Below are 14,181 nucleotides of genomic sequence, written 5' to 3'. Positions count from 1 at the left end.
GTTGGTCTGCTTCTTATTCTCATTTTTCTTAAAATTACTTTGATATTTACCTTGACAATTTTATTGCCCCCTTTTATGTGAAATTAATGTTTCTGAACTTCTAGACGACTCAAGGTTCAAGGTTCAGGAAAGTTTTGCAACTTCACAGAGTTCCTTCTGCTGTGGCTTGTTTTTTGGGATTTCCTGGCTCTGTTTCCCTTGTTCACTTTTTTAAAAAATTGTGTCAAACTATAACATAACATAAAATTTAACCACTTTAACCATTTTTTAAGTGTACAGTTTGGTGGCATTATGTGCATTCACTATGTTGTACAGTGTTACTTCCCTTCTCCCCAACGTTCTGTTGTTCTCATTTACCAAAACTACTCACCCTTTCTCCAGCATGCCATGTGTTTGCACCTCTCCAAACTTTTCGACCTGTTGTCTCTTTTACATAGAATGGATGTCATTCTTCCCTTTCTTTTTGTTCTTCACTCAATGGACTTATATTGTTGCTTTAGTTCCTCCTCCCCTCCTTCTATAGCAGTCATCTACTTGTACTTATCACTCACTGCTACTGTAATTGCCAATATACATACCTCCCCCCAGTTTGTGCTCCTTGAGGGCAGCGGTAATGCCTGGTTCATCTGTGTGACCTCTGGGTAGACCATAGGGCCTGGCTCATTAAAATGGTATTGATGGTTGAATGACAGCAAATATTGGTTTGTCCTCCTCCTTACATGCTCCCTAGGGAAAGAAATCTTCGCAAGCTTTTGACCTAGCTGCATCCCAGATAACACTGAAGACTGAATTTATGTGGAAAAGGATAGAAATGGGTGAGGATTTTAAGAGAAGAGCTCATTTCTTCACTTCATGGTTCATGAATGATTACTATAGAGCGATGAAATGAGATCTTAGTGCTAGTTTTTTTTCCCTTCTATGAAAATGAAGAGGGAGAGAGAAGTGATATATATCTAGTGCTTATTATATGTTTGTACAATTAAGACATTATACTTTAGAATTCTCAGATATCCCTATGATGTAAGTATTGTGTTCCCTTTTGCAGAAGAAGAAGGCCTCTAGCTGGTAAATGGTTATTGAACTCAAATTCCTCTTGGACTTTGAAGGACTTCAGAGCCTTTGGTCTTTTATCTTGCCATGCTGTGTTCCTGTCTAGAATACTCCTAGTCTCTTCTCTGTAGGAGTGTAAATCTGTAAAGAGGTGATTGCTCAAGATGTCATTATGATGTGTCAAGTGTTAAGGAAAATTATTGATTGCAGCATTTATCTTATATTGTGATCCTCTCTGTATCTACCCACCAGGACCTTACTCAAGCCCTGGAGTAACAGATTTCCTTTTACATGAGCTTTTTGGCACTCATTGTATGTAATAAATGTATCTAGAATGGTTCTAGTTATGCACCATCCTTGGGAGAATTGAGGAAATAGTCATTCAACTAATTTTGTGTGTTCTGTGGTTTAGATGAGGATCCCTGGTTAAGAAAAATTGGTGGTAGGTGTCATCATTCCTATTTTACAGGTAGTAAAATTGAGAATCATGACATGCTTAGAACAGAGCAGTGGAGTTGGAACTCAGAGACAACTCCTAATTCCAGATCAGTCATTCAGTAAACATTTACTAAGTAGCTGCAGTTTGCTAGGCATATGGCAGTGTATTTTTTTTTTCTTCTTATACTGACCATCCATCTAATAAAGGGAGAATGAATTGGGTGAAAATAGTCATCTGTTGTGAGGGCAAGATTTTTGTCCTCAGTGTAAGCTACAGACAGTTCCCATCAGTTCTAGTTTTCTCAGGAGGGAAGCTGAGCCTGGTGGGTGCCTCAGCACAGTGTGAATGTATTTGTCGAACTGATGTTTCTTTCCTAATATAGAGTAGGGAAGATCCTTTGTGTGTCCTTTTAACCCTAAAGGTACAACAATCCCAAGAGATAAGCAGAACAAAATGTTAGTGGACCTACTTTAGAGAGAAAGAAACTGAGACTTGTAGAAATTAAATGACTTGCCAAAGCCATAGGAGCAAGTGAGAAGCAAAAATGGGACTTACAGCTTTGTCTCCATTTGGCACTTTTCCCAGTCCGTAACACTGCTTTTTGTTCATGCTAGGTCTGTCACCTAAATACATTATTTGTTATAGGGAAGATTATTTCCATCAAACAAGGCAAAGATAAATTTGCAGAGTCTGTGTTTTTAGTCAGATTTTCATGTCTTATCTTCTTTACCCCCTTGCAGCAACAACAGGAGGAAATTGCTACTAAGAAACTTCGACTGACAAAACCAAGTAAATCTGCAGCACTCCATATAGATCTGTGTAAGGCTACCTCCCCGGCAGATGCTTTGCAGTACCTGCTTCAGTTTGCCAGGAAGCCTGTTGAGGCAGAAAGTGTGGAGGGAGTAGTCAGGATTCTCTTGGAACATTACTACAAGGTAAGAAGTTCTTGAGGACCTGATGGGGGTATGTTTGGGAGTAGGTGTAAGAGTTGTATCATGTCTGCAGAATTGGTTAATATTGCAAAGTAAATAAGAACATGTTCATTCAGCAGTCTTTTACTGAATGTTTTTCATGTGCTGGGCACTGTGGATACATAGATAAAAAGAGATCCAAATCCTGTTCTCAGAAACTTACAGTACTGAGATGGAAACATGTGAATGATAATGTGCATCAAATTGCTGAGGGTACTGAGAGTGTTGTGGAGCACAAAGGAGGAGTTAATCTCAACCACGATCCTCTGTCACCAGATTTGTTCTGGCATATAGTCCTCTCATCCTGCTGCTTTAATTAAGGACCCTCATATCTAACTGCAATAGCCTTGTTTTGTTTTGTTTTGTTTAAGCTAAGTGACATTTTATTTCTGTATGTATTCTAATGGGTTAGAAAAAAACATCAATTTATGCATGATTAAATACAGGAAATAGTTTAAACAAAAAATGAAATTCACAAATGCATTTATTTTTCAGTTTTTCTGCATAAGTGAGATCTGAAGTAAAAGAAGAAATGATTTTCAAGTATTTGAATCACAGATTAATTAGAATTTTAAACTTTAGTATGAAAATTGTTAAGCTTATAGAAAAGTAGAGACAATAATATAGTGAACTACCAAATACTCATTTCTAGGGTTAAATAGATACTAATATTTTGTCAAATTTGCTCTATTTGTTTTCCTGAAGTTTTTTTTTTTTTAAGTATCATAATATTTTCCACTAAATAGTTCAGTAAATACCTCTTAAAATGGGGCATTTAAAAAATATATAACTCTAACTATATCAAATAAAATTAAATTATTCCTTAATGTCATTTAACAAATAGTCCATATTCAAATTTCTCTAATCATTCCCAAAATATCTTGTTATGCAGTTCATTTGTTCAAATCAAAATGCAAACAGTGTCCACACATGGCATTTTTGAAATGTAGAACAATTTTTATTTTGGTGACATTGACCTGTTGAAGAAGCTTGTTCATTTGTTTTGTAAAATGTCTTTTATTTTCTGAATTTGTGTGCTCCTTTGGCTAACTTTCTTCTTTATCTCCTGTATTTACTATGAAGTGGAAGTTAGATCTGTAGGCTCTGTTAGATCCTGGGTAAGCGTATCTTTGAGAATTTTGAGCATTCTTTATAGATTATGATTTGTATTTCACATTGCATTGTCAGTATGCATATGTCTTGAAGTCCCACCTTGCTTCTTATCTAGAACTGTGCTTGCAACATAGTAGGCACTCCTTACATGTTTGTTGGATGCATAAATTAATTTGCATTTTAGACAAAATAAAGTACTTTCATGTAATTTTTCCAAAAAGTTAACTTTTTATTTTGTAAATTTACAAACATACACAAAAGGAGAAAAAATGTGAGCCTTTCAGTGTTCCTCATCCAATTTCAACAATTATCAATGTTTTGCCATTCTTATTTATTGCATTCCCCTACTTCTGTTCGGGTGAGGCAAATCACAATCAACATATCATTTTACCTATGAACACTTAATTATCTATGTTTAACAAATTAGGGCTTTTTTTAGGACTTAAAAAATGATACTTAACAATAATCCTTAATAGTGTATAATGCCTAGTCCATGTTCAGTTTTCACTGATTGTGTTAAAGTCTTTTTACAGATGGTTTGTTTGAAGGAGGATTTATACATTGTGTTTGGTTAATTTAGCTGTCCCTTTATGTTTCTTCTTATCTATAGCATTTCCTCCCCAACCCTCTTTTCTTTCCCATGCTCCTAATTGTTAAAAAATCAGGGCATTTACCCTGTGGGATTTTCTATATTCTGGGCTTGGTGGTTGCATCCTTATTTTTCATGTGTTTTTTATTTGCTCTTTATAGTAACCCTCTGAGTACCATGTTCACAGGGATTCACTTCAGGTTTCATTACTTTCCACATGGAAGGACTGATGATCAGAGAGAGGAAGGAAGAAGGACACTAATATTTGATTACCTTCTGTGTGCCCATTTCTGTGCGAATAGTTTTCTTTTCAGTTGCCCCTGAGGTTATTAGCCCCATTTCACTGATGAGGCTTAAGAGGTTAATTAGCCTGCTCAAGACATATAGCTATTGCATGGTGAGTCCAGGCTTCATACCTAGACCTGGCTAATTTAAAGCCCTTTCTCTCTCTGCTGCACCCCTAGCTTAAGGTTAAGGTCCCAAGAAAGTGACTTTCCCAAGTTTACATATATGGTAAGTGGTGTGCCAGGATTCAGGGTCTTCCAATTCCATATCTATTGTCAGGCCTTCTTGTCCCCAGTTACCTCCTTAGAAGCTGTAGGTGGGAGGTGGGGAATTGGTCACATCTAGAAGGCTATTCAACTTTGAGCATACGTTTAAGTAATTGTGTCCTTGCTGTAAAATGCTTACCTAATCTTAACATTGGCAAGGTACTATTTCCTCCCAATTTTTCCAATTTCCAAATATTTCTAAATATTTATAGGACCTCTATCTGCTTAGTGCTGATGTTGTGCTAATTACTTTAGATAAGGTGACGAATGAAAGGACATGTTCCTTTTTGTCTTTGGGGGAAATTTCTTGCCATAGGAATCTTTGTGCCAATTAAAGGCCATCTCCCAATATTGAAGCTAAAAGGGTCAGACTAACTCATTTCTTACTCTGCATTGTACCTGGGGTGCAGGCCCAGGCAATTAGATTCACCCTGTCCCAGACTTCTAATCAGGATCTGGTGATCCAAAAAGCAAATAGAGTGAAAACTTGTTTCTGGTGACAGCAGCTGTAGCTGTAGCACCCAGTTTCCAGGGACTCCAAAAGCAATGGTGCGGACAGCAGTGTTGGGAGCCCAGGGCTGGCAGTGTTGGTGTTGCAGGTTGCTGCAGCTCATGTCGAATGTGACTGCATAGTGGAGAAAAGTTACTTTAAATCCCAAAAGCACACATCTGGTTAGAAGTTAATGACATCAAGAAAGCGTAAGAATATTCCCATTCACTTTGCAGTATTTGATTGTAACATACAGATTGAGAAAAACTCTACTGTGAAGTATATAAAGTTAATTCTTCAGAAATAAAGCTTTAAAATATTTGGATCATTGACTCTTTTTTGAGATGTTAGTTTCCCATGTTTCTGTTTGTTGGTTAGCTGAGTGTAGAGCTTCAAGGTGACAATAGCTTCTTCTGTTTCAGGAAAATGATCCATCTGTGAGACTGAAAATTGCATCATTGTTGGGTTTACTGTCAAAGACTGCAGGATTTTCACCAGACTGCATTATGGATGATGCCATTAACATCTTGCAGAATGAAAGTAAGTTGCAATTTAAAAGCTGTATAATCAGAGCAGAAATCTCTAATTCCTTTTGTGTAGAATTTAGAACAAAATTTTGTTGTGTTAGTGGTTATTGGAAAGGAATTTGAGGATGATTCAATAAAACCATGTATATGTATTTACATTATAGTTAAAATACAGGTTTGTCTCTTAATAGTTATCATTTATTGACCTCCACTTAAGTGCCATATACTAAAGGTAGTTTACATATGGCATAAGATAGATACTATTGTCCCTATTTTGTAGATTAGGAAACTGAAGCTCACTGAGTTACTAACTAAACTGAAGTTTACTAACTTGTTCAAGGTTACACAGTGTGTGACAGAGTTGATGTTTTGTTAACTGTGCTTACTAAGAGGTGCTGCTCAGGTCACGTGGTTCCTCGCAATTTAGTTCCTATAAAGGTAGCATCTCCAAGGTCTTGCATGTTGTTGCCTTTTCTGTTTGTTCCTTGTTGATGCCCACTAAAACCAATCTCAGTGTTTAGGTGAGAAGGAAAACTACTTTATCTTTAAAAAAATTTTTGATTGTTTTATTTATGTATAAGATTCTATTAATAGAGTTAGTGCCTCAGTTGCTTTAATATTTATTCTAAAATTAAATAAGAAACCCTTTGTTGCTGTTTCTGAAAATACTGTAATTTTATTTGAATTGGTTGTAGTTTCTAAAAATGGTTTTATTTCATTTTGGGGTATACATATTTAAATAAATGATTATTTAAATATTGAACAACATTTAGTCTATAAACTTAAGAGGGAATGAGAGCAATAAAGGGCGAGTGAACTCAAGAGACAATCTCAGTTCACTTATTGTACAACTGTTTAATGATAACAAATATCCTATATATGTGGTCCATTGGTTGAAGTTGAGAATTTTTAATTTTGTTAGAAACAACTTCATATTAAAATTTTACTTGTATTGAATTTTGACCCAAGACTTAATTCACAGGAAATAATCAAAATACCTTAATTTTTTTTTGAGAGGGGAATCTTTTATTGAAATGTCAATGTAATGACATTAAAGAGAAATTTAAAAAATATTCCTACTACTTCCATAAAACAGTTTGTTTTAAATATTACCTTTTACTTTCAGAAGTTTTATGTGGTTGCACTTATAGTGAGTATTATTTTATGTTTTGCTATATTCATTTAACATTACAAAGAGTTTTTCCATTTTTCTACATTACCTTCATAAAAAATATGGTGTTGATAATATATTAAATACCAGTAGGTGCAGTAACATGTTTCTAACTTTTTTGCTCTTGTAGATAATGGCAAAAACAATTTTCTTTTAAAAGCACCAAAACAGTTACATTACCTCAGGATAGAAGTATCCTTTTTTCCCATGGAAAGTTCTTATAGGAGCTATACCTGGAAGAATTTCATACTTTAAGATTGGAGATCTCACAGGGGAGGGTGTAGTTCAGTGGTAATGTGTACTTAGTATGCACAAGATACTGGGTTCAATCCCCACTACCTCTTTTAAAAAAAAAATAATAAAATATTAAATAAATAAATCAATCTAATCCCCCCCCCCAAAAAGAAAAGGGAAAATGAAAAAGATTGGTTATTTCATAGGGCTGTAGACTTTTTGAGCTAAAAATGGCCTTCTAGAGATCATATTGTCTAATTCCTTAATTTTGCATATGACAAAAACTAACTCCCAAAGAGACGAAGTGAGTTGAAGTGAGTTCATTTAGCTAAGTAATAGCAGAACTGAAAACTTAGTGTGGTGCTCTTTCTTATAGACCGTGGTTTAACTAAAAACACTTAACCTCTAAAATAGAAACATTAAAAGAGAGAGTTAAGTTTGATTCAAACCTCATCCCAGCAAAATTATACAGTATTCATGAAAATAGCTGTTTCACTTTTTGTTAAGTATTCTAACGTTTCTCTCATAATTATCTCTAAGAGATTTGATCTAGGTCTCTTCCTGTTTTCCTGTTCTTGTCCTACCTAGGATCATAGAAGATAGATTTGGAAGGGACCATAATGTCATCTAGCTCAAACTCTTTATTTCAGAGTAAGGAACATGAACTCCAGGGAAGTAAAGTAACAGCTGAAGTCATTCTGTATTTGTGGCTTAAAATTAAGAGCTTCCCAATTATCAGTCTAGTATGTACTTTCAAATCCAAGAGTGTGGTCCACACTCTGGACCAGAAGTTTTTCACTTCAGTTCATCATATGTATGAGTCTTGTAACTCCTTGGCAAGCACTGGGCTGGGCGCTTTCAGGGTGTTGTGTATATCTGCTCCTCTAGTATATATTACACCACTAATGATAACACAAAATTTGTTTTAGAAGAGGTATAATTAAAATACTGTGGGAGCAGAGGAGAGAATGGGATCAGTGCTGACTGGGGGGATCTAGAAAGGCTTAGTGAAGAGGTAGATTTGGAAAGTCCAAATCCCCCAAATTTGGGGAAGAGTAGTGCCAAGAAGAAGGAACATTATACTAAAAGGTAGAGAACTGGAAAAGTAAAAGAGATTTTTAAAGAACTGAATTGTTTCATGAGAGATCAGGAGGGAGTAAAGGGATTTTGGAAGAAAAACCTTGGTAAAATGTTTTGAAGCCAGAAGGTAGGTAGTATTGAGTGCTGAAGATTTTAAATGTTATTTTGTAGGTAGTGGGAACCAAGTAAATAAAGTCTTTTTGAACAAGGCATGAAATGATCAAGTCTAGTTTCAGAAAGATAATTTGGTGGTTCTGTGGAATTTGCTTTGATGAGCTGGGTGGTTTAGAGAAGAGATGTTGAGGATTCATTTATTCATGTGTTGGTGTTCATCCAACCTGGAGTTGTAATATATGTCTGGAACTCAGGAAAGAGACTAGAGTTTAAGATTTAGATTAGATTTGTGATTTATGGGAGGCAAGAGTTAAGTTCAAAAAGGTTTACCTTGCTTTTCGTGGTTGTTACGCCGAATCATCTTTTTGAAGAATAGATTATAGGGGCAGTGTTGTGGTCTTGGAGATTTCTTCACCTCTCTTCTGTTTTCTCTTGGTATCTTCTTTTCTCTTTGTCATCTCTTTCATATTGGAGACTTTTCTTGTTGATCCTTGGCTTTGCATTTAAGTTTAAGATGAGGCACTAAAAAGCTGATTGGTAGTTCTGTGTGAATAGATGGGGCCTGTCAACTGGTAGCCTCCACTGTTGGATGATCTTTGTCTTTGAAAGACTTTTAAATATTAGTATCTTCTGCTGTTTTTTCATGGAGCCCATCAGCTTTTCCAGTTACTTCGTGGCTCTCCTGCTAGGAAGACAGAGAAATCCCTGGCTGCCATGTTTTTTTTAGCTAAAGCAGCTTAAGGGGGCTAGGGAGAGGGAGGGAGTCTCGTTTTCAGTACGTTAATTGTCTCTTAATCTCCTCTTCTTCATTGTATCTCCTCCCTATCCTCACCAGTTATTCCCCAAATTAGATCTTTTCTGTTTCAGTTTCTGTGTAGAACAAACCTCCTATTTCAATGGTCACTTGGTTGTGTAGGACAGGGAAGGAGGCAGGAGTCCAACTATTTCTTATAGAAACTTCAAACAAATCCCTGCCTCATCCCTGTTTTGGGGCATTTTTTGGTTGTTTTTTTAATCTCCAATTCCTGAATCTTTCTGGATGTATGGCTAGAATTTATTTGCTCTGTAGTGACACCTTCCTCAGTAGGCATTTAGAATTAGATGTCTCAGTTTTACCATAGAGTTTTTCATCTGCTTTCTATCTCTGAAAAATTTGTTGACTTTTCTCATTACTTACCTTTCTTCTTCCATTTTCTTTGTCCTTGTAGGCTTAGTACCTTTCAAATTTTTTATGCTTATATATTAATGAAGTTTTAGGAAAGAAGAGTGATAAACAGTTGTATTGAATCTACTGTGTTTAACTGAAAGTCTTACTAAGAGGTGATTTAACCAGTGTTTTCTGAACTTTAGTCATTTATATATCATGCCATTTTTGACATGTTTGTTTCACTTGTATATTATGGTTTACCTAATGTTTTTCTTAAGGGGACAACTTTTTTTAATTGAAATTAAAGAGACTATATTGGCAATGGTAAAAGGAAATTAATGTCATATGACATCAACATAGTAAGTGCAATTTTTATTACATTCATTAAAATATGTGCAGGCATACCTCAGAGATACTGCAGGTTTACCACAGTAAAGTAAGTATCTTAATAAAGTGAGTCACATGAGTTTTTTGGCTTCCCAGTGCATATAAAAGTAATGTCTACACTATACTGTAATCTGTTAAGCGTGCAATAGCATTATGTCTAAAAAGAATGTACTACCTTAATTAAAAAATTCTTTATTGCTAAAAAATGCTGACTATAATCTGAGCCTTTAGCATGTCATAATCTTTTTATAATAGTAATATCAAAGATCACTGATCACAAATCACCATAACAAATATATTAATAATGTATATGTAAGACTGAACTATTATGCTGTAGACCAGAAATTGATATAGCATTGTAAACTGACTATATATACTTCAATAAAAAAAAGTAAAATTAAAAGTAAGTAACAAATAAAATAATGAAAATTTGAAATATTACGAGAATTACCATAACATGACACAGAGACATGAACTGAGAAAATGCTGTTGAAAAATGGCACCAATAGACTTGCTTCACACAGGGTTGCAACAAACCTTCTATTTGTTAAAAAACAAAACAAAACAAAACCCACAGTATCTGCAAAATGCAATAAAGTACAATAAAACAAGGTATGCCTGTACACAGTTATTAATATAAAAGTGATTATCCGAATGCCACCTGAATTCTTTTGAAGCTAACACAACATTGTGAGTCAACTGTACTTCAAAAAAAAAAAAAAAAAAAACAAACCATGTTCTGGAACAACGAAGAGAATTCAAAGAAGAGAATCTGGCTAAAATGATTGGTATTGAAATTGACTCTGTGCCCATTTATTAAGCATTTAGTGAGCATATAATGAGTTGTGCTAGATTCTGAGAATACTAAGATGAATAAAACACAGTCCTTGCCTTCAAGGATCTTTCAGTCTGCTAGTTTAGTTTGCTATGAAAATAAATATAGTCAAGCATTATAGCTGGTGTAGAGGGGCAGTGGAAATATGAGGGAGGAAATGGTCAGTTCTTCTAGGGGAAAATGGAAAAACACCATATAAGAGATGACACTTCAGGGTTAGTAGGTACTCCCTGTGGAATGGAGTTGGGTGTAGGCAAAGGCATTCTCTGAAGGGAGGTTGGCCTAAGCAACAGTAGAGGGGTATGAAATCATAAGTAGTTGGGGAAAAGGGTGCTAGAGGAGACTTGAAAGAGATGAGGCCAGAAAAATAGGGAGGGCCAAACATCATGGAGGATCTGGTATGTACATATGTACGTATGTATGTACATACACCCCGCTAAGGAATCTAGACTTTGTCTTGAAGGCAATGAAAAGCCTTTGAATTAGTCCGGCACTAAACATATTTGGAGTACTATGCCCCATCCTGTGGAGCACTCAAATTTTAAGACATGATCCCTTTAGGAAATTAGCTTTTGGTCGAGAGGAATCAGGGATCAAATAGGACCCAGCTGACAAAAATCTACTTTTTTACTGAAGTACATTTAGTTTCTATAGTGATCTCTTTTTGAAAATCTACAACCCAACTTTCCATCTTCCTTTCTAGAGTCTCATCAAGTCCTAGCTCAGCTGTTGGACACTTTGCTTGCAATTGGCACTAAACTCCCAGAGAATCAAGCTATCCAGATGCGATTAGTTGATGTAGCCTGCAAGGTAAGAGTATAAATGTTAGACACAGGGTTGCTTCTTTCTTGAACAGTTTTGCATTATCTGGATAGGTGATATGAGCTGTAAGATCTGCTTACTTCCATCCTAAATCTATAAGTGAGAATTGCCAGGGACTCTTAATGGTTTTAAGAGCTGCTTAATTTTTTCGTTTCCTGATAGTGGGTTAGGAATAAAGTTGAGTAACTTGTTATAAAATGAACGTCTTCATCCTCCCAAAGGAAGTGAAAATAATTATAGAAGCTACCATGTATACTGTGCCTAATATACAGACTCTGCTTGTTAATGGTATTTTGTACCCAGTTTTTAATTTGTTCATTTTAGTCCTTGAATTGAGGATGAAGGAATTAGATTTACCCAAGTTTTCACAGCTAGGAAGTTGCAGGACCATGGCATAAACTGTTTTTTTCTGATTTCAAAGCCCATATTCTTTTTATTATTCTTTGTTGCCTCTGTAAACTGATCAACTAAACACAAGTGTTTGGGAAACTAGACACAGACAAGTGTTTGAGAAATTTTTTTATTTTTTCTGATTATGAAAGAAAATGCATGTACATTAGTTGTCTTTTGATTTAATTTAGTGCTTTTAATTAGCTGGCTTTTGTGCATAATACCAGTTCCTAAACCTTGTAGGATTGGTTTTACTTTTAATCTTTTTGATACATTTATTTTGAGAGTATAAGAAGACATGTATGTTTGAGTTATGGAAGAGTTATATACATGGAATTAGAAAGCTATTCTGAACCCCAGGAAAGAGTATTACATTTATCTTAATAAATAATGGCAACAACTAACAAACCCAAAATACTTTGACAGTATTAAAAACCTAAGTGAAAAAAACTAGGGATTAGGTGTTTGAGAGAGTAAGTATATTTCCCACGTGAGAGAATATATGTATCTGTGAGGTCGTGTTTGTGAGAGAGGTGTTGTACTAAGTGGATATTGTTCTGCTTGAAGTAACAGTTTCTTAAATTTGTTTTAAATAAACCTTTTCTTTTAAAAATTTATTCTTATGGAAATTTGGAAAGATACTAAAAAGTATAAAGAAAGGACTATACTCATTCACTACCTAAATGCAACCATTATTATTAGCCTTTTGACGTATGCTTTCTGATTTTTTTCTTTTCTTTTTATGCATATAGCTGTAATCATAATCTAAGTTCAGTTTTGCTTTTTCACTAACATGATGAAAATATTTTCCTTATATTGTAAATGTTTTGTAAACATTTTTAATGGATACTGAATATAATTCCCTGTGCTATACAGTAGGTCCTGTTGTTTATCTGTTTTATATATAATTATGTGTGTGTGTTAAACCCAGACTTTTAATTTATCCCTTCCCCACCTTTTTCCCATATGATATGGTAACCATATGTTTGTTTTCTATGTCTGTGAGTGTATTTCTCATTTGTAAGTTTGTGTCTTTTTTTTTAGATTCCACATATAAGTGATATCATATATTTGTTTTTCTCTGACTTATTTCACTTAATATGATAACATGTAGGTCCATCCATGTTGCCACAAATGGCATTATTTCATTCTTTTTTATGGCTGAGTAATATTCCAGTATATATAAACACACACACATACCACATCATTTTTATCCAATTCATCTGTCGGTGGACATTTAGGTTGCTTTCATGTCCTGGCTATTGTAAATAGTGCTGCTGTGAACATTGGGGTGCATGTGTCATCCCCAAATTAGAGTTTTCTCTGGATATATGCCCAGGAGTGGGATTGCTGGATTGTATGATAGTTCTGTTTTTTATTTTTTGAGGAACGTTCATACTGTTTTCCGTAGTGGCTGCACCAAGTTACATTCCCACTAACAGTGTAGGAGAGTTCCTTTTCCACACCCTCTCCAGCATTTATAATTTGTAGACTTTTTAATAATGGGTATTCTGACTGATGTAAGGTGATACTTCATTGTAGTTTTGATTTGCATTTCTCTAATAATTAGTGATGTTGAGCATCTTTTCAAAATGTGCTTAGTGGCCATCTGTATGTCTTCTTTGGAGAAATGTCTATTTAGGTCTCTGCCCATTTTTTTATTTTTATTTTTTTTTGATAGTAAGCTCAATGAGCTGTTTGTGTATTTTGGAAATTAATCCCTTGTCAGTAGCATGATTTGCAAATATTTTCTCCCATTCCATAGTCATCTTTTCATTTTATTTATGATTTCCTTTGCTGTGCAAAAGATTTTAAGTTTAATTAGGTCTCATTTGTTTATTTTTGCTTTTATTTCCATTACTCTAGGGGACAGATCCAAAAATACATTGCTGTGATTTATGTCATAGAGTGTTCTGCTTATGTTTTCCTCTAGGAGTTTTAGAGTATCTGATCTTACATTTATAGATAATTAGAGATTGTTAGGGCAGGGTTTCCTTTTTTTTTTCAATTTTTAAATATATTTTTTAACTTTAAAAATTTTTAAATTTTCTGTTTTTCTTTCTCTTTTCTTTTTTTGGGCAAGGTTTCTTAATGAAAATTGTTTTAATTGCTCCAAAAGAGGAATATAATGTGTGTATGGGAGGGTGGGGCTTAGCCTAATTAGGGAATTCAGAGAAGGTTTTCTAAACGAACTGATAATTAAGCTGAGACTTTAAGATCTTAAAGTATGGTAAGAGTTAACTAAGCAAGGGGAATGGATCTAGTGGCTGG

General features: G+C 34.8%; 1 protein-coding gene across 3 annotated transcripts in view; it reads left to right on the top strand.

Annotated features, from left to right (window-relative positions):
* INTS4 (integrator complex subunit 4) overlaps positions 1 to 14,181 on the top strand; it is an 86,382-nt gene that overhangs the window by 1,401 nt on the left and 70,800 nt on the right. For 2 of the 3 annotated variants that reach the window (XM_010990059.3, XM_064492743.1), the window contains exons 2-4: positions 2,230 to 2,424; positions 5,626 to 5,743; positions 11,402 to 11,508. In XM_010990059.3, coding sequence (XP_010988361.2) covers positions 2,230 to 2,424; positions 5,626 to 5,743; positions 11,402 to 11,508 — 420 coding nt within the window. Of the gene's footprint in view, positions 1 to 797; positions 816 to 2,229; positions 2,425 to 5,625; positions 5,744 to 11,401; positions 11,509 to 14,181 lie in introns of those variants that run through there. The other variant, XM_064492744.1, reaches the window with a different exon arrangement.

This window comes from Camelus dromedarius, chromosome 12 (assembly GCF_036321535.1).
Source record: "Camelus dromedarius isolate mCamDro1 chromosome 12, mCamDro1.pat, whole genome shotgun sequence".
NCBI lineage: Eukaryota > Metazoa > Chordata > Mammalia > Artiodactyla > Camelidae > Camelus > Camelus dromedarius.
This window is presented reverse-complemented; position numbering and strand designations above follow the sequence as displayed.